Consider the following 18,320-nt stretch of genomic DNA (forward strand, 5'->3'; position numbering starts at 1 on the left):
ATTCGGCATTCCCCCGTTGTATTTCCATCAACAAGAGCTGCCGTAGAAACTCACGCGAGCGTGCTTCTCCGGCGTGCTGCCGTAGTCCTTTACCCAGCTCCTTGACGATAGCAATTGCCGACGGTCCCCATGGCCCATGGGGATAAAAATGTTGCGGCCATTCAGACAGAAATGCAGTCTGGATTTCTTTTCCGCGGCTTGCACACATCCACACAACTATCATTGTGTAGATGTATAATTAATTACAGTGGCATTATCACAAAACAAATCATAGGGCGTTGCCGGTAAAACCCGTGCGCAGTCGCACTGCGCAGTTGCAGTAATGTCTCATCCGTTGTAAACCTCGGCGATGCCCCACAGTGCCATGTTGCTGAGTTGGCGGATGTCGACACTTCGCAAGTCGGCATCATCGCGCGCATACGCATGCCGACTGCCATCTGGATGGAATCCGCTGTACCTGCGTATGAAGCAGGCACTATACAGATAAGAAGCGCTGCGCCGTTTCCCAAGGGAATTAAGAAAAAAGGCACACCAATACGTACGCTGCTTGCAGGTATGTACATTGTACGTACGTGCATACTTGATACGCGTGCATGTTGTAAACCTGTATCATATTTTATTATTATTTTATTTTATTATTATCATAGTTTATGCAGAAAAGTACACGTCATTGTATTAGCGTCAACTTGCTTGTTTATGAAGCGACGGATGTGGTACCAGTCGTCTGGGTAGGGGAGGCTGCGGCACCAGCGAGCGTGCACCGCCGCCACTTTGGCGTGAACGGCGGCGCTGGCCGGGGGAAAGGCCCGCTCCATGGCCCACATGAAGCGCCGGCGGACCGGCTCCCAGTCGTCTGCGTCCCGCCAGTGACAGATGAATCGCGGTATGATGATCAGCGTCGCATCCAGAACGGACGGTTGCTGTACATGTCCAAGCACTAGCGAATTCGAGTGGGAACCAAAGTCCCAACAGGACCTGCACTTGTTAATAAAGCGCTTTTCTTGGTTTGGTTGCCGCCAGTTCTGCAGCTCCCCTCTCATCTCGATAAACAAATCCGTCCCGCGCATCTCCAGCCCATCGAGCATCAGTTGGTCACAATGGTCCAGGAAGCGCAATAGTAGATTGGGTTCCGGGGACATCAGACAGAAGGATTTCAATACCAGGAACGGCAGCTGGATGCGCATAACTTCCAACAACTTCTCCACATACCACAGCATGTGCCAGTTAAACGGATCCCCCTCCCAGTCATGGGCGCGTGCGATGAGGGTGACACTCCGCGTTTTGGGCGTGATGACCCGGCTCAGTAGCATCGCGAAGCGGCAACAGTAGTTATGGTCACCGCACTGTGTGCTTGTACTTTGCAGATTATCTGCTAAAACACTGATGTGTTGCGCCGTGCGGGGATCGCCCAGTATCGCTTGCCACAATGCACACACTCTGCAGAACAGATGGATACAAGATTTAGCAACGCGCAGCTGCTTTATGAGGTGTGATTTGGTCTAGACGCAGACTTGCACCTTTAATGGAGGAAACCGATCACCACACATAATACAGTTACCTATCTACGAGAAGTAGCCTACTCCACTTCAGTTTTAAAGGTTTCTCCAGCAAAGGAATGAGATTTTCTTAAAACTACAGAGAAACGTTCACTCTACGCTAAATTCTCTTTAAGATGGTGGGTTAAGCATTATTTTAGAACATATCCTTGAATTTAGGCGCATTATTTTATCTGCAAGATTGCCGGTTCACCTTGGCCCACATTAAGCGCTCTGCCTGTTTGCATTATAAATACACTGCGCAACACTCGTAGGAGCAGGCATGACACAAATTTCTTGCTTCTGCGGATACAGACATCTTCACGTCCCAGCATCAATTATCATTGCATAAGAGTGGAGTATGTAGCATTAAAATTTTCGAAAGTTCTTGTTAGTCACTGCGTAGCACACATATGCAAATGAAAAGAGGTTCATGGATTTTAGTTTCTCAACAAAGCTTACTTTACGTGGTAGTTGGTACTATTATATTTTCGAATAAACTGGAAAACCGATAAATTATTCATACCTGAACGTTCTGTAAGGTTTTAGTGCTCGCAGTACCGGTATTGAGCAGTGCTTATTCGCTGCACATATCTGCGCGGAAGCAGAAGCGAATGTGCAGTGTTCTGTCGTAATTGATTGTTTTTTTCTACCGCGGTGCAAATTTTGCAGTTATTCTAAATTAATTTATTTGAAATGTATTTAATGGAAGGAAGACTAACCAGAGCACTACTTCCTTCACCAAATTCAGAAAATCTAAGTTTTAAAAAAAAGGTGGGAGATTACTGTGGTATATTAAAAAATATTGTCACTTCCGCCTCACTTGCAAAGGTTGATCGTCAAACGTAGCTGAACAAATATTTAAAAATGTGAATGGGTGCACAACATTACATAGCACAGTACATACTGTTACTATGAAGTTGAGTATGAACTATTGGCATTTACCATAATAATTATTATTTTAATTTTGGGACGACCGAATTTTTGGACTTTCACTTCAAGCAGACATAACTCAAAAAGCGCTTATAGTCGCCCTTTTTTCATTGCGATGAAGTGGGGGATCATGAATTCGCATTGTAATAGTAAGTATGCTATGTACTCATTCAATTGTTGTTTTATAAAAATAGTAAGTGATTACAGAATATGTTATCGTACTATTGTGCCCGAAGATTGCCCCCGACGAGCGGTCTGATGTTGAGCTATGCTGGGAAGAACGTACAGGAAAGAGTGCACCTGCGATAGAAGACCGGAGCAACCAACGCTTGTGGTCGGATATGCTGACTGCCGGGAAACTGGAAGTGGAAGCTTTAAAAGAGAGCGCCGACGTTATTGCCTCTGCTCGTCTGTTGGCTGCCTCTGCTAGGGATGCCAGTGCCTGGTTGTTTGCATTGCCGGTCGCCAGCCTTGGCACACTGGTGGACGATGCCGGTCTGCGGATCGCTGTTGCTTTGCGGATGGGTGCGCCTATTTGTAAGGAGCTTAAAAGTCGGTGTGCTGAAATGGTTGATACACGCCGGTTACATGGATTGTCGTGCGTCAAAAGCCAAGGAAGGTTCAGGAGGCATGCGAGTTTGGATAGCGTGATTCAGCGTAGCCTGGGATCAGCAAAGGTGCCGACAATCTTGGAGCCTCCCGGACTGTGCAGACGGGACGGGAAGCGGCCAGACGGCTTATCACTCTTCCCATGGAGAAATGGCCTCCCTCTGATATGGGATGAGACAGTTTGTGACACATTCGCTACTTCGTATATAGCTGGCTGTGCAGAAGCAGCGGGATCGGCTGCTGAAGACGCGGAAGTGCGGAAGCGAAATCTCTATGCCGAACTCACTGATCGGCATTTTTTCCAGCCAGTGGCACTCGAAACTATGGGAAGTTGTGGCGAAAGTACCCGCCAGTTCATCAATGAAGTCGGCCGGAGAAGCGCGCGCTGTTCAGTATTTGTGGCAACGTATAAGTGTGGGAATTCAGCGCGGAAACGCGGCTTCTGTCCTGGGGACGGTCGGGTGTTCTCGAGAGTTAGAAGAGTTATTTTTCTTATTCTGATTACTGGGTATTTAGTTTGAATGTAAATGGCATTGGCTTGTACAAGTTGATAATAAAGACAATATGTTATAAAACAATTTTTTATCAGATGCTGTAATATACAGTTCATGTTGCGAATGCCGGTTGCAGCATAATGCATTGTACCACACATGTCAATGCAAGCTAGCCAGTGGCCACTGCTGCATGTTCCTACGATGTGATATGGTGGCGCTTACAAGTCAGAAGTAGCATTTCGACTTGCTTTAGCCCGTATTAGGTATTACCGTATTAGTACTGTACGAGTAATATTCGGAAATTTCGGGTAGCTATAGCTAACCCAGAATGTCATGCTCCTTCTGTCATGCTGTTTACTGTCATGCTCCTTCTCTGCCGGTAGACACGCTCGCCATGGCGGGCTAAACAGTATTGTCTGCCGATCATTAGTTTCGGCGGGTATCCCAGCGAAGCTCGAGCCCCGCGGCACATCCCACACGTCCGATCGTCGCCCGGACGGGTGCACGACGTTCGCCTGGAAACGTGGCATGTGTTTAGCTTGGGACGTCACTTGCGTCGACACTGTCGCCCCATCGCATATCAAGTCCACTTCGGCATCCGCGGGATCCGCCGCTGCCCAAGCCGAAGACAGGAAGACCAGTCTGTACGCATACCTCGATGGCAGATACATTTTCGCGCCGTTAGCCTTCGAAACACTCGGACCATGGGGCAAGTCGGCATCCGCTCTAGTGAAGGAAATCGGCAAGCGACTGCAGCAGCACACTGGTGAACCTCGATCACACGAATTTCTACGCCAGCGTCTGTCTATCGAAATTCAACGGGGAAATGCGGTGTCCGTTTTTGGAACTATGGATGTAACGGACAACTTAAGAGAAATTTTCCTGTTATAATCATTTTTGGTTTATTAACAAAATTTGGAGTGTGACTGACTTGTGCTAATAAAGACACTCCCAAATTCAGACACCAGACTTGCTGCGCCATGGCAGTACAGGATGTTTGAGTAGGCCTTATTGTTTTGTAATGTACAGATACTCGTACAGTCGTACAGAACGGTCATGCAGGTAAAATAAAATACAATTGCTACATTGCTTAAGCTGTTGCTGCAATACAGTTTCTTCATTGTATTTGTACCGTATGGCATGAGCTTGCGAATGTAGGTCCAGAACTTCCAGGATCTCCGTCAAGAGTACGAGTGGCAGACGGCGCAAGGTAGCCTCAGCACTGCCAGGAGTGCCGGCATCGATGGCTTCTTTGTCAGTACTACCGCGTCCGCTTTCAGTACGCATACAGCGCGGATATCCTTCAAATCATCAACGACAATAAATTAATTTCAACGCCTATAAAAGTAATCCTATGCCAAACATTTACAAGCACCTTTCAACAACCACTTCCAGATGATATATATAGTATAATGCACTCTGCTTGCATATAAAGGCGTAAATGTGTTTTATTACAGAATAATAAGTATTTAAGTTTTCTTGTCTAATAGAATATACTATAAAGAAAATTGGTTACATCGGCAAATTGTCGAGGACCCTGGTTACGTAGTTAGTATTCATATAATTACTGTATATATTTATATACGTGACAAATGTATGTATGTGTGGCAGTGTTACATGGTGAACCATCAGTACTGTTACACGGCAAATACAGTGTATCATCACAGTCGGGCATCCAGCAAGGTGATCCCCTCAGCCCCCTTCTGTACTGCTTTGCAACTATCGGACCACACCAACGCCTGAAGTCAAAGTTGAAAGAGAGCTTTCTGGACGATGATGCGCTGGGCGGAGACCGTGAGGATGTTTTTAACGACCTCTGCTCCCTTCAGGAAGCGCTACCAGAACGCGGGCTAGCGCTTAAATATAGCGAAATGCGAGCTGATGGTGATCGGAGAAGAAGAACGCCAAATTGTGTATGACGCATTTCTCCATGCCTATCCGGCAGACCTGCAATGTCCCCAGCTGAAGGATCTGCATTACCTCGGTGCACCACTCCACGATGATGCTGTTTGGGGCGCACTCGTCAGTGCTACAGAGGCTTTCGGACGGTTGACGGAGCGCCTAAATCTAATACCTGCCCATCAGGCCCTATATCTGCTGCGGGTCCCGGCTCCAAAAAATTTCGTTTTTTGCAGGAAGACAAAGTAACTCTTGGGTACACTGAAAAAAAATATTTCCATCGGCCATGGTTGAGTGGGCGTGGCCAAACTTAAATTCCAGTGGTAATACATACAGTACTTTACTATGTATTAAAGGAATACCGTAATAGTGTACTGTACCATGTCAGAGGTTTTCAAAAATACGTATACGGTGATCGGTAGTCAGATCATTTTCATAATTCTTTTAAAAACTACTACTGTCAAATAAACCACCGAGAAAAATTACATATTATAGTATCAGTGTGGTATGTATTGGCCTATTGGGAAAACGGAATACGTCCCGCGGTATTAGACTATTATACAGACGTTGGGTCAAATACAGTAGGCGTTCTCACTACTCGGTAGCTTCACAATTTTTTGATTTCTTCTCGATTACTAACACAACTATTTTTTAGGACGATTAGACACGATCGGACTGCTGAAATCGCTTATGCCAATCTCCTAACGTATTACGCTACACTGATACGGTATTCCCAACGCATAGATAGTGCTGTACGTATTTATGCCACAGGAATTAGGTTTAGCCACGCCCACTTAACCATGGCCGATGATAATATTTTTTTAAGTATACCCAAAGGTTACTGTGTCTTCCTGCAAAATACAGAATTTTTCGGAGCCGGGAGCCGGTGACCGGGCCCTGGTGAGATGCAGCATGGGTACGGTAAGGCTGAGCTACAAGTTGCGCGCAAGCCGATGCTATCAACAAAAGATGTTATTAAGCAAGTTTGATTATATGATACGCCAAAGCCTCACCTCTATTACCAACGTGAACATCACTGATGATAAGTGGTCGCAGGCATCGCTCCCGATTGTAGACGGCGGTCTCGGAATTGGAAGCGTCGAGAAGCTTGCCCTTCCGGCCTTTCTGGCCTCAGCTTACTCGGTAGCTCCACTAACATCGGAAATTATTGAATTCGTACCGGACATCTACTGTCGTGATGCTACTGCAGAATGGCTCCAAATAACCCAACATGACCTTCCCCCCTTGGACGCGCGACCAGTCCAGAAAGTTTGGGACGATCGCATAATCCGCGACACCTCTTGATCGGCAGCCCTGAACGACATATCCGAGCAGCGAGGCTGCGAGGTGTGAGCAAGAAAGAAAATGGGGCATGGTTGGGAGCGCTTCCGGTTGCCTCACTTGGCAACCTTCTTACGGACTCCGTGGTAAGAATCGCCGTTGGTTTGCGTCTGGGGGCACCGGTCTTTACCCCACACCGCTGTGTTTGCGGTGAGTGGGCGAATGCTCGGGGCTACCATGGCCTAAGCTGCAAGAAAAGCCGCGGACGAATCCCTACACATAAATGTCTGAACGCCGTTGTGAAGCGCAGCCTCGCATCTGCTGGTTTCGAAAGCGCACTGGAACCGCAAGCTATCTATTCATCAGACAACACCTTGGGAGATTGGACCAATGCTGGCATGGGCCTCTACTTGCCTCAACACAATGGCCATATCGCGTATTACTGCGACATCCGCACGATCGGGAGCAGTAGCAGCACAGGCCGAGCAGGGCAAGACCGAGAAATATCGCGATATCGGCCAGGACTACGTGTTTCGCGCTCTTGGTTTTGAATCGCTCGGACCGCCCGGACCGGATGCTGCCCGTAGGATAACGGAATTCGGACGGATGATACGACAAAAAACCGGCGAAAAACGAGCCACGGAGTATCTTCGCCAGCGGAGCAGCATCGAAATCCAACGAGGAAATGCGGCATCGATCTTGGGGACAGCGCCGATAGGGGCAAATTTAGACCAAATTTTCTCTGTGATTAAGCCGTCTCTGTCGATTGATGCGATCGTTTCTGAAGTTATTGTGAAAGTTTTCTGAATTTCATTGTACATTTCAGTTATCGGTGGTTTGTAACTGTTGTATGTGGTCATTCCAAATGCGGAGCCTATTTTCATTTGGCAGAAGTGCTGGCGTTTAATATAGAAATTCTACAATAGTACTCGTATATACTGTAATTTCAATGTTCCAGTTGTATTTATGCAGTCAGCGTTCCTTTGATGCAGACCTTGATGCAAATCAGACGCACCTGGAGACAGCTGGAGGAGTTGATTGTCAGCAGTCTGGTGGGACGTAATGGAAGTCGCCTGGCTCGATGACAGACCGGTAGCGGCGGTACGGCACGTGGCATACCGCTCCAGTATCCTCTGCAGAGCTGCACCTGTCCAGTCCCTGCTGGCGGCGTCGACGACAATGAAAGTGCACCGATGCGGATCCGGCCCGATGCGCAGATGGAAACGACAGTTCTCCTCCATGCGCTTATACGCCAACATCCCGGCCCCGGCCAGTGCCGCCGATGGCTGAATAGGGTACACTTGCCGGAAGCTGTCGATCAACTGGGAGGCATCGGCCGTTGTGCGTGTGTTGAAGACGCATTGCGTCCGAGCATTCGCATTCAGGAGGATTTCATGCCGCGTGTACAGAACACCGGTCGTCGTTCTTGCCAGCAGCGGTGGTTCGGCGAATGGCAGTCGGCTCATGATCTGACACCAGTCGACAACGGCAATATCGTTACCATTACCAGACGCAGCTGCATGATTCTTCCTTGACAGGTTTAAATTTGTGCTGATAAAATACATTCTGCATTCGCAGTCGAAATACAGGACAGTGGCCGGCCGGAAGCGGAAGGGCCCGTCGTAGTGGTCACGGAGAGCGACGAAGACCGGCATGTTGTGCGACTCGCTGAAATGCATATCCAGCGACATTAACGGCAGCGGCCAGACGTGTGACGCGTGCATGTAGCGTGCAGCCGCCCCGGCCCGGCGGGCGTCAAAGTCCACCAGCACGTGCTCATCGCGAATGTCCTGGATGTATCCCAACCAGCACTCCTCCTGCCCTGCAGTACCAGCTGTATGCATCCGCACCGCTACAGTATTTTGGTAATTGATCGACTCTGCGCCAACCAAAAGCCGTCGAAATCCCGGATTAACCAGCCTGCAATCCATTTTAAGCTGCAACAAGGAAACAAATCACTGCCTTCATGTAGAACGGGTTCTCTGCTGAGTCTGCTCCATGAAGATAATAAGTACTAATATGGAACAACAAAAGAAACAACAAACATTTAAAACAGATTTTTTACATACTTAAATATAAAAATGCATCAGTTATTATGCGGCGGGATCTGCTACGTGAATAAAATCTATTATTTAATATAAATCTACTAGAGCACAATTATTACTGTTTAATAACTGTATAAATGCTAAGTAGCATAATTTGTGTATTTATTGTATTATTGTATAATCGGATGCTGTTCGAGTCGTATAGCAACATAATATCTATAATTACAGTGCTGTAACATAATAATTATAATATAATTATTTGTCAGCTCAGTCAACCATATTATGGTTGACTGAGCTGACAAAAAACTGAATTTAAATTTTATTCCAGTCGTATAACTGGTGATGTACGAAAAGTACGAGCAGTGTAGAAGTACTCGTAGTCGTAGAACAGGACGATCCATAGAAAAATCGTGGAACAGCGTTTAAATTTAACGACGCGATCGAGCCTTGTCGTGCATTAAGTAAATATTATACACTTTTGATGCGCACCAGTTAACGAAAAAAAGCAACGTCGCTACGGTATTAAAACATTTTTATATATAGATACTGTAAATGTATGTATAGATATAAAGCTGAAACTCGTGCGAGTTTCCGATGAAGCGCAGCTGTGCGGAATACCAGTGTTCTTGGCAGCGTTAAGAGCAGCTGACTGCGCTGTGTTCCTGTGGGGCCGAGATCTTGACGAACTGTTCTTGATCTTTAGCAGTTGACATTTATAGTTCATTCATGTCTACAAGACTGATCATGTAGAAACTGCGAACATAATTATATAGTTCAAAAATCAAAACATGGTAATGCATGATGCATGTGCAGAAATGAGTCAAATGACATCCGTACGCTGTGAGTGCGATGTATACAGAACACGAATACGAGCCAAAATGTATACACAAACACTGCAGAGTGCAGATGAATAATAGTAAAATTATGCGCATATAAATCCACTAAACGTACTGTATTGTATGCACTCGTATACATACAGGATAATAATAATATTAGTAAAGATTACTAGAAGCACTGTACAGTGTACAGTAGGTACGTAAATGCTGAAACGCCAGGTGCGTCGAGTCCGTCACAGATTAGAATTTAGAACACTTGGATGCCTGCATCATGTCCTTAATGTAACATTATTGATAATTAACGATAATAGACATTTTTCGCAACTGCTCCACTTAACCATAGCACTACACTTAACCATACGCTATGGTTAAGTGCGAGCGTATGGTAAGTGCGGATACCATACAAATTCGTTGTATGGTAGCTGACTTCCAAAGGCTCCTCTTAGTTCCCATACACTTTAACTTCGTTAGAGCTAAGCTTTTCTAGCACAGAAAACATCGGAGAACTTGAATTTTAATGTTCCAAAGGATGCCATACCGTGTAGCACGAGAAAAAAATTAAATACGAAGACCTCTAGAAAACAACTGCGCTGGTTTTAAGGTATCCTGTACACTGTCACTCCGATGGCGGTGTCTAGCTACACGATAAGGTATGGTTAAGGTATGGTTATGGTGTCTTTTGCGAAAAGCCTCTATTAGAGGCTTTTAACAGTGAACAGTTAACAGTGAACAGTGATGAGTTAACAGTGAACAATATGCTCAACTGCTCAAGGATCTCGAGCTACACAACTCCAAGTACCGTATGCTTCATAAGAGAAATACGTTCCGTATTCCGTATTACTAGGGGGAATCCATAAATTACGTACGCAAAAAAACACGGTTTTTTCACCCCTCCTTCCCCCTTCGTAGCGGTCCGTCACGTTTGCTTGAGCCCTCGCCCTGGTTCGTTCAATCGTAATACATGGAGCTGACCACCCCCTCCCCGTGGGTTCGCCGGGGTCGTCACAGCTTGTCACATTTTTTGGGCCCGTCCCTCCCTGGTTCGCTGCGTACGTATTTTATGGACCCCCCTAAATATACGGAATAAGAAACCGGGAAAGCGTAGTGCATATTTGCAACGTCTGGAGCCACCATAATTCGACTTTTTGAGTAGTACCAGTTATGGCTGTTCTGTATATCAAATTATCAATGAACAGACGCGGTAACGATTCAAATATTTCGTAACGACGCCCATCGTAGCGTCGCTAGTGCCCCCATTTAGCGACAGCAGTCCGCAAGAAGACCGACCACGGGCGGCACCTACTGCAGAAATAGCAGCGGTGCAGTGCAGCTCGTTGCGGTTGGTCGCTTCTGTCACCGGATGACCGCCACCCCGTCGCGCACGGCCAATCCTCTACCTTGATGTTCACGGGCGGCTGCCATATCCGCAGCCATTGTTATAAAAGAACTTTCTTAGGTTTCTTAGGTTCACTGCGTATGTGTAGACTGTAATAAGCACACTACTGTATTAAGTACTGTAATAAGCAATTGAAGTACTACTGTAAGGCCTCGTCCCGAATTCGAAGCGAATCTCGTTGCGATACAGCAACTTCACCTCGCGAGGTGGCTTCGCGTGCCGTATCTGTAGGCGCGGCCACTGCATACTGCATACAGCCACCGTACCATAGCGCGATTCGCTTCGAAATCGGGACGAGGCCTAAAATGTTAAAAATCAATTAAGCGATGGAAATGTGCATTCAGTTACTAAGTATTCTTCTGCTTGCTCATTTTTCAACACCCACTACTGCTCCCGCCATCCAACGCAACAACACCTTTTAATGCCAGATAAATAATTCGTACAACGCGAAGACAACACAGCACCACCCGATTAGCGCAACACGTGAAATGAAAGCTTAGCACCACTGACCACTTCCGGCTCGACCCCGTCGGGCCCGATGCTATCATGCTAACAAAACTTCAAAAAATCAACCGTGAACGAATTAAATCCGAATAATCAACAATTTCCGCCCTCTTTCCACAACCGCGTTTCTTATAAAGCGCCTCTCGCCATCAAGAAAACCAAAAGCAGAAAAGTAAAGATTGATCCGTTCCGTTCAAGCGTCCTTCTTTCGTTTGCGCAGCGGGTCGGAGGCGACATCGCGAGCGACGCGCTTCTTGCTGGGCTGGTCCGCTTGAGCATTGGCGTTAGCGTTGGCGTGGACGTTGGCCACCAACACCGACGCGTGATGATGCTGCTGGCCGCCCGCGTGCGACGCTTGGCTGCTGTTGGTGCTGCTCTGGATGACGCTGGCCCCGGCCCGGCCAGCGCCGCGCGGTGGCCTGCGACAGCTGCGCCCGCAGGTTGTACATCTCCCGCTCCAGGTGGCTCATGTTGTCGATCTGCCAAAAAAACCACACGAAAATACAGAAATTAAATTGTAGAATACAGAATAAAATAAAAATAGCAATTACCGAATTTAACACAGTAGACTTTATTACAATTAATGAGAGAATCAATAATGAAACTGATAAATGAATAAAATGTATGTTAAATTGCTCGGCCACCTTGTTCCAGTCGCCCTTGCACATCTTCAGGGCCTCCAGCAGCAGCAGCGTCTCCTGCTCCGTCCATTCGCGACCCACTTTACCCTGTAATTAGCACCAAGATATGCTGAATATTCCGGCGGTTGTGTCAACAAACAAACGCACTGGCCCGGTACGCACCCTGGCCGCCGAGCGCTTGATGTGGCTGCCGGCGCGCAGACCGTAGCTGGGACCGGCGTTCTCCCCGCCGCCCGGCGCCGGTGCCCCGGCGGCGGCGGCGTCGGCCTCCTGCTGCTCCTTGGTGACGTCGTTTAGCTTGCAGATGTAGTCGGCGTTGGCGCTGGGCAGGCCCTGGTGCTTGACGGGCTGCAGCGGCTGGATGCCCACCGGCGTGTCCAGCAGGATGTTGTAGTGCGCTGTGTTGCTGTTGTCAAAGAAATTATCCATTAAAATAACAAATCAGCCTCATAATACAGCTATCAACTGCATCAAATAAATTCGAAACAGTATTCCGCTGTTCAAATAAATACATGCGGTTACTCAAAAGCGAAAAAGTAAGCACAATTTAATGACGTTATCACGTATGTTAACGAAAATACCTGCCAAATTAAGGAAATTTTCAAATACTCAATCAAATAATTTATGACGTTAAATCAACAAATTCAAACATTAATCATTCAACCTTGTCAAAATTAATTATTAATTAAAAATCGAATCAAAAACTGAAATAAACACGTCAGAAAATTTACAGAAATTTACCTATCGTAACCATGCCGAATAATTGGGAATTAATTTATTAAGCTCTGCGGGGAAACCTCACGGATGCGATGGCGCTGATCCTTTTCCTGCGAGAAAATTTGCCGAAACGCCGTCGCCGCAGGCGGGGGCGCGTGCGACGCGGACAGACTGCTGTAGTCGTCCAGATCGCTCAGCTCGGCTCCTTGCGCTTAAGACTGCTTCCTGACGCGCCCGATTTGGACGAGCTAGCGCTCCTGTATTCGAAAAAATTATTAGCTACCTGATTCTTTCGAACTATGCGACGACTGAGGCAAACATACACTAAGAACTGAGAAACTGCCATTAGAAGTGAAGCAGCTGAATGACTCACCTGCCAGGCGCAGGAGCTGGCGAGCGCTTGTTGGACGACGACACTCACGACAGATCGGCGTTGCGACTGGAGGCCCCCGTTCCTGACGCACTGCTGTTGCGGGAAGGAGCGGGCGGTGAGGACTGGCGGCTGCGCTTGTTTTTGTTGGCCGTCTGGCTGCTGCTGCTGCAGGAGGTCCCCGCTTTCTGGCTACTCTTACTCGCGCGACTCCCTTCCATTGATGATTGACGCTGACGCCTCACGGGCTCAACGCATCCAGGAATTCGAAACCAACACAACTAAGAATTCCCTCGTTATGGTTGACACATTTAGCTTGGCCGTTTGTGTTGTCAAACTTTTCGACTGCGCCAAATGCAAAACATCCGCAAAAGGAAAAATAAAAAAATAAATAACTATTTATAAATATTGTTTATAAATTGTAAATAATAAATTACTGTACAGTGTACAATGTACAGTAAGTACTGATTTTCTGTTTGAATGACGTGCGGATTTACGTATCACACTCAGTTGTCAGCTACAGGGATTTTGCTACAAACACAGTAGCATCAAAAGTACTTACCATTAATTCAAGACAGTGCAACAGCGACTCGTTGTACAGGAAAATTGCATACGTCATAACGTACAGTTTTGAAACATATTATTTATTGGATGCGCAGTGTTGTCTCTTTCGAGTCTGGCGGCTTATACGTTGTGCTGTGGACGCGATGTCAAACTCGACGAGTACCGCACCGTCTCTGTACTCCCTGCAAGCCAGTGAACGACGTCTCAGTTCTCAGGCTGCAGCTTTCAGTCTGACGGCGCCGTTTTGCTGTATTTTTACAATCTCTCCGTTTCATCTTTTTGCCATTGTTCGAAAATTGTTTTCGGAAATTTCTTTTGAAATGACTTATCTGGTTCCTGTATTGACAGACGGGATCGACGGACATGCGGGTTATGCTGCCCTGATGGAAAAATCCCAACTGGCTTGATTCATGCCAGTTGGGCTGTTTCGATCAGCGCTGTCAACCTGCAACTGCAGCATTTGACTCTGCCATTTGCCACTTTTTGGATTTTGTAGTTTGTACGTCCAATATTTTCTTGATATCATCCAGCTGCTGATCAGCCATTACGAGGGAATTTTTGTTCATGCTGTTTTTGATTTCCTGAATGCGTTGATTTCGTTAGGCGTCAGAGCGTAATCATTAATGGAGACGCGTCGCTCGAGTGACAGCAGCCAGAGCGCGGGACCCTCCGGCTGCAGCAGCAGTCAGACGGCCACAAAGCGCAGCCATCCCTCCCCGCCCGACGTCGCCCGCGACATCATGGCGTCGGGAACCGGCGCTACCACCAGCCATGGGGAGCTGGCGCAGGCCAAGCGATCACCCGCCCGAGCGCACCAGCCATCTTCTGCGACGGCGGCCGCCAGTGGCGAGGGTGAGGACGACGGCAGTCTGCTGCACGCCAGCGACTCGCATCCCGAACCCGGCACACTGCCCGCGGGGAAGACAGGCCGCAAGCAGAAGGCGGTTGTGCAGCAGCCCGTGAAGGATCCGGAATCCGGGCAACTATACCGTTGTTTGGTGATTGACTATGGTAAGCAGAGCCGTGTACAAGGTGTAGACTGTGTCACTGTACAATACTGTGAATTATTTGTCAATCGTTCATTTATATTGGTTTGGTGCAGAATATTGATTATTAAATTGTTTCTAAGAGATACAGTTTATTCAGCTACAAGAAAATTATGAAGTAAGTCTGTGTTAATTGCAGAGCAGGAAAATGAGAGTGAGAAATATCCTTTTATAACGGAAAAGACGGTATCGGCTGAAGCGTTATTGACTCAGTTAAAACTTGAGGAGAACTCCTTGGAGAAGTTCGGCGTAACACCGGTGGAGGATGCTGTTGCCCACATTGTGCAGTCACGGAAGAGAGTGTATTTACCGTGCACGGAGTCCGAGAATGGTTTGGAGAGCGTTAAGCGGTAAGTTCAAATTAACCTTTTTATCAAATAATTATGTCACAATTACCAGTTTATTTTGTTGATGTTATTCTTGCAACGCTGAAGGCCATACTCCACCAGAATAAAAATTTATTTTATTCATCATAAAATAATGATGAATTTATAATTTTATTTTATTCATCATAAAATAATGACGGATTTTGGAAACAGTTTTCACTGACTGGTGTGCGAAAAACTACTAGTAATATCTCGTGCGGACGTGGATATCTGTACTTCGTACTGTTTCAGTATTTGATTAGTCGGATTTTTTACAGCTCTTTACGACAAAAATTGATTAAGAACGCATTCAAATTCGAAATCGAGGATTTTGCCAATGAGGAGGGATTTAAGGACTTTATAAAGAAGTGGTAAGTGTGTTGTTGAGACAGAACTTGCAGCTAGTCATGCAGCACTTGGCCAACTATGAGAAGATCCCTGTATTGCTTTTTTGTAGCGCGGAAAAGGATAAAGGTGATGCGACATGGTTCGCAGGAGTCTTGGCAGAAGCCAGCCGTGACGTAGATGTCAGCGAGGTGATAGATGTTCCCGGTCATATCGAGCGCCAACTGCTGCTGCATGATCGCGAGGCGTTGTATGGGGAAATAGTGACGGCGATTAGGCAGAACCATTTGGATGAAATGGACAAGATCCGACAGGCAGAACCGCGTCAGCTGAAGTTGCTGCGCCAGCGGTTGATCCAGGAGCGCCTGCAGTTCCAGTCCGAGCAGGAGGCGAAGGCGCGCCTGGCCGCCCAACAGCAGACGCAGCAGCAACACGGCCCCATGGCGTCCCTGGGCGTGGCCGCCCCCGCCCCCTCCGCCTCCATCCCGGGTGGCCTACCGCCCTGCTCCGCCGGAATGGGCCCGACACCGCCCCGAGGACCGCTTGCGGCGCAGACGCCAATCCACGGCATGACGGACGCCGGGATGACGGTGCACCCTTCGGCCCTCGGTTTCCAGACCATTGTGGACTCCGGCACCCGCACTCATGATCCCCAGAGCTTCCTGTCAGCCCACGCTCTGCAGCAGCACCCTCCGCCCGTACAGCCGCAGTTTACCGCGTCGCACCGGCGCGACATGGACGGCGCGGCGGCCCGGGGACCGAATTTCGGGATGGCGATGCCGGAAGCAGTGGGGGTTTCGTTTTCGCGTCAGACACCCGTGTACGAATCCGAGGAACACGCCATGAGGATGTCGGAGGGCTATCCGGGGATGTCCGTCAATCTCCCGGCGCAGCAGTCCCCGCCCTTCCAGCCGCAGTTCACCGAGTCGCACTGGCGCGACATGGGCAGCGCGGGTGCCCAGGAACCGAATTTCGGGATGGCGATGCCGGAAGCAGTGGGGTTTCGTTTTCGCGTCAGGCATCCGTGTACGAATCCGAGGAATACGCCGTGAGGATGTCGGAGGGCTATCCGGGGATGTCCGTCAATCTCCCGCAGCAACAGCCCCCGCCCTTTCAGCCGCAGTTCGCCGCGCTACAGCAGCGCGGCTTCGGAGGCGCGGCGGCCCCGGGCTACTTCGGCCCGACGCAGCTGTGCCCGTCCGGAATGATTTCGGTGCCGGCGCCCATGGGCGGGCAGCCGCCGGCGGGGTACCAGGCACATTTTGCCGGCGCGGAGAGAGCTGGAGCGACCTTCGGGATCGGGACGCAGGATGAAGGCGGACAGAGCGGACAGATGTCGCAGCCGCACACTGTATCCCCGCAGCCACCACCATCCATTCCGCCGCCCCCGATGCAGGGCCAGACGTATCCCGTGCCGCAGGAAGGCTATTCCGGCGTGCAGCCGACGCTGCCGCAGCAGCGTACCGCGCCCATGCCGTCAGGTGAGTTGCGCACGCCGTAGCTGTGCTATCTGGTATGGATGCCATTTCAGATCCAATAGCAGTTAATAATAATCAATAAAATGAAGGCAGCGGTGGTCTACGGTTGTATTTCATTGTGTTTCATTAAGGCTGATTGATGCATGAAAAAAATAATTTTTGCTAAGGACTTGTTTTGTTTGGTATTGTACTGATAAGATCTGTGCGTTGCAGGTGAGAGTGTGTACGGGCCGAACGTGGCGGCCGGCCAGGGACCGCAGCAACGCCCACCGCTGTCCTATGCGGCAGCTGTCCAGTTGCCGGCCTCGCCGCATCTGAGTCAGCCGCGGAGCACGGCGCCCGCGCATTCCGGGCCGCGGGCCACGGTGCCGTCGCCAGCACTGCAGCAGCCGCCCCGGGGGCACGGTCATCAGTCCGGACGCCAGCCGCCGCCCAGCGCGGGCCACTACCGGGCCGGCAATCCGAACGCAGGCCAGGCTCGCGGCCCCAGCATGCCCAGGGGCCAGGGCCCCGCCGGGGCAGCAGTACGCGGGGAGGGGCGCGCAGGCCAACCAGACGCGCAGTCGTCCGCGCGGGGTCAGTAAGGCGTCGCGTTTTGTTGTGCAAATCAGTTGTCATATTTTGCTCTACGATTGTGCTCTGAATATTTGAATTTAAAAAATAATTGAAATATTACAAAATTAATATTACTGACTTTGTATAAGTGAATATTGTCCGGAATTTGTGGTTTTTTGTAGAGACGGGGATGAGCATGTCGACGGCCGTGGAGACACGCTGCCCCGCCGTCGTTTGATGCGGGTGGAGTGGATTCCACGGGACGCTGGCTGTTGGTTGTTTTCTTACTGATCTCTGTTACTCCGGCCTTTTTTTCCCAAGCTGTCCTTGTTTCTGATTTGTTTTCTTGGCCCCCCTCTTTTTGTCCCTGACTCATCTCACTGGCGGATCTGCTCTCCATTTTCTTTCATTATTTTGTTTGTTTTGTGTTGAGCATTTAATAGTGGCGACTGGCGCGTCCACTTGTTATTCTAGAATTAATTTGTATCGAGAATCGATGGTCAGGAGAAGCGCACGTCATTCGGCGCAAGTTACGCGATGTGGCAATTAAAAGCTGTTACTAATTAGAGTAACCGGTGTTCGAGAGCTCTGGCAGGAATTAATGCTGCGGATTTGCATGCAATTTAACACAACAATTCGTGCACTTACCGGTTAGTATGGAATGTACGGTGCGTCGGTACTATCACGTGCATGTTGGTGTACACTCT

The 18,320-nt window shown here is 48.6% G+C and overlaps 4 protein-coding genes across 10 annotated transcripts; 2 read left to right on the top strand and 2 right to left on the bottom strand.

The window, feature by feature from the left end:
* Window positions 1–327: 327 nt before the first annotated feature.
* LOC129591042 (uncharacterized) lies at window positions 328–9,890 on the bottom strand. 7 transcript variants are annotated; one of them, XM_055486550.1, is made up of 6 exons: window positions 9,634–9,890; window positions 9,415–9,526; window positions 7,767–8,688; window positions 4,704–4,872; window positions 691–1,437; window positions 328–457 (listed from the first exon to the last, which is right to left on the bottom strand). In XM_055486550.1, the coding sequence occupies exons 3-6, from the start codon at window positions 8,680–8,682 to the stop codon at window positions 328–330; spliced, it is 1,962 nt and encodes a 653-aa protein (XP_055342525.1). In that variant the 5' UTR covers window positions 8,683–8,688; window positions 9,415–9,526; window positions 9,634–9,890. The 7 variants fall into 7 exon arrangements, with proteins under 7 accessions (XP_055342525.1, XP_055342526.1, XP_055342527.1 ...); XM_055486551.1 differs by having other exon boundaries at window positions 9,748–9,883; XM_055486552.1 differs by having other exon boundaries at window positions 9,774–9,848.
* Window positions 9,891–11,427: 1,537 nt separating this feature from the next.
* Window positions 11,428–14,369, bottom strand: LOC129590924 (uncharacterized). Its single transcript, XM_055486371.1, has 6 exons — window positions 14,270–14,369; window positions 13,264–13,500; window positions 12,976–13,147; window positions 12,336–12,579; window positions 12,177–12,260; window positions 11,428–12,011 (listed from the first exon to the last, which is right to left on the bottom strand). Exons 1-6 carry the CDS (start codon window positions 14,367–14,369, stop codon window positions 11,817–11,819), a joined length of 1,032 nt encoding a protein of 343 aa, XP_055342346.1. The 3' UTR covers window positions 11,428–11,816.
* On the top strand, window positions 14,255–16,632 carry LOC129590956 (uncharacterized). The gene is made up of 4 exons (XM_055486419.1): window positions 14,255–14,835; window positions 15,010–15,220; window positions 15,514–15,606; window positions 15,693–16,632. Exons 1-4 carry the CDS (start codon window positions 14,448–14,450, stop codon window positions 16,630–16,632), a joined length of 1,632 nt encoding a protein of 543 aa, XP_055342394.1. The 5' UTR covers window positions 14,255–14,447.
* A 2-nt stretch (window positions 16,633–16,634) lies between these two features.
* On the top strand, window positions 16,635–18,164 carry LOC129590957 (skin secretory protein xP2-like). Its single transcript, XM_055486420.1, has 3 exons — window positions 16,635–17,061; window positions 17,272–17,634; window positions 17,796–18,164. The coding sequence occupies exons 1-3, from the start codon at window positions 16,635–16,637 to the stop codon at window positions 17,849–17,851; spliced, it is 846 nt and encodes a 281-aa protein (XP_055342395.1). The 3' UTR covers window positions 17,852–18,164.
* Window positions 18,165–18,320: the final 156 nt, after the last annotated feature.

This window comes from Paramacrobiotus metropolitanus, unplaced genomic scaffold (genome assembly GCF_019649055.1).
Source record: "Paramacrobiotus metropolitanus isolate TYO unplaced genomic scaffold, Prichtersi_v1.0 Parri_scaffold0000043, whole genome shotgun sequence".
Classification (NCBI taxonomy): Eukaryota; Metazoa; Tardigrada; class Eutardigrada; order Parachela; family Macrobiotidae; genus Paramacrobiotus; species Paramacrobiotus metropolitanus.

Coding starts and splice junctions, on each gene's coding strand:
- LOC129591042 (XM_055486547.1), bottom strand. CDS start 9,197: ATGGATCGTCCTGTTCTACGACTACGA. Junction 4,873..7,766: donor ACTCCTCCAGCTGTCTCCAG/GTGCGTCTGATT, acceptor GATGATTTGAAG/GATATCCGCGCTGTATGCGT. Junction 458..690: donor ATCCGTCGCTTCATAAACAA/GCAAGTTGACGC, acceptor CTTCATACGCAG/GTACAGCGGATTCCATCCAG.
- LOC129590924 (XM_055486371.1), bottom strand. CDS start 14,369: ATGGCTGATCAGCAGCTGGATGATATCAAGAAAATATTGGACGTACAA. Junction 12,261..12,335: donor TCAAGCGCTCGGCGGCCAGG/GTGCGTACCGGG, acceptor TGCTAATTACAG/GGTAAAGTGGGTCGCGAATG. Junction 12,012..12,176: donor GCAAGGGCGACTGGAACAAG/GTGGCCGAGCAA, acceptor TTTTTTTGGCAG/ATCGACAACATGAGCCACCT.
- LOC129590956 (XM_055486419.1), top strand. CDS start 14,448: ATGGAGACGCGTCGCTCGAGTGACAGCAGCCAGAGCGCGGGACCCTCC. Junction 14,836..15,009: donor TTGTTTGGTGATTGACTATG/GTAAGCAGAGCC, acceptor TGTTAATTGCAG/AGCAGGAAAATGAGAGTGAG. Junction 15,221..15,513: donor GGTTTGGAGAGCGTTAAGCG/GTAAGTTCAAAT, acceptor GATTTTTTACAG/CTCTTTACGACAAAAATTGA.
- LOC129590957 (XM_055486420.1), top strand. CDS start 16,635: ATGTCGGAGGGCTATCCGGGGATGTCCGTCAATCTCCCGCAGCAACAG. Junction 17,062..17,271: donor TACCGCGCCCATGCCGTCAG/GTGAGTTGCGCA, acceptor TGTGCGTTGCAG/GTGAGAGTGTGTACGGGCCG. Junction 17,635..17,795: donor CGCGCAGTCGTCCGCGCGGG/GTCAGTAAGGCG, acceptor GGTTTTTTGTAG/AGACGGGGATGAGCATGTCG.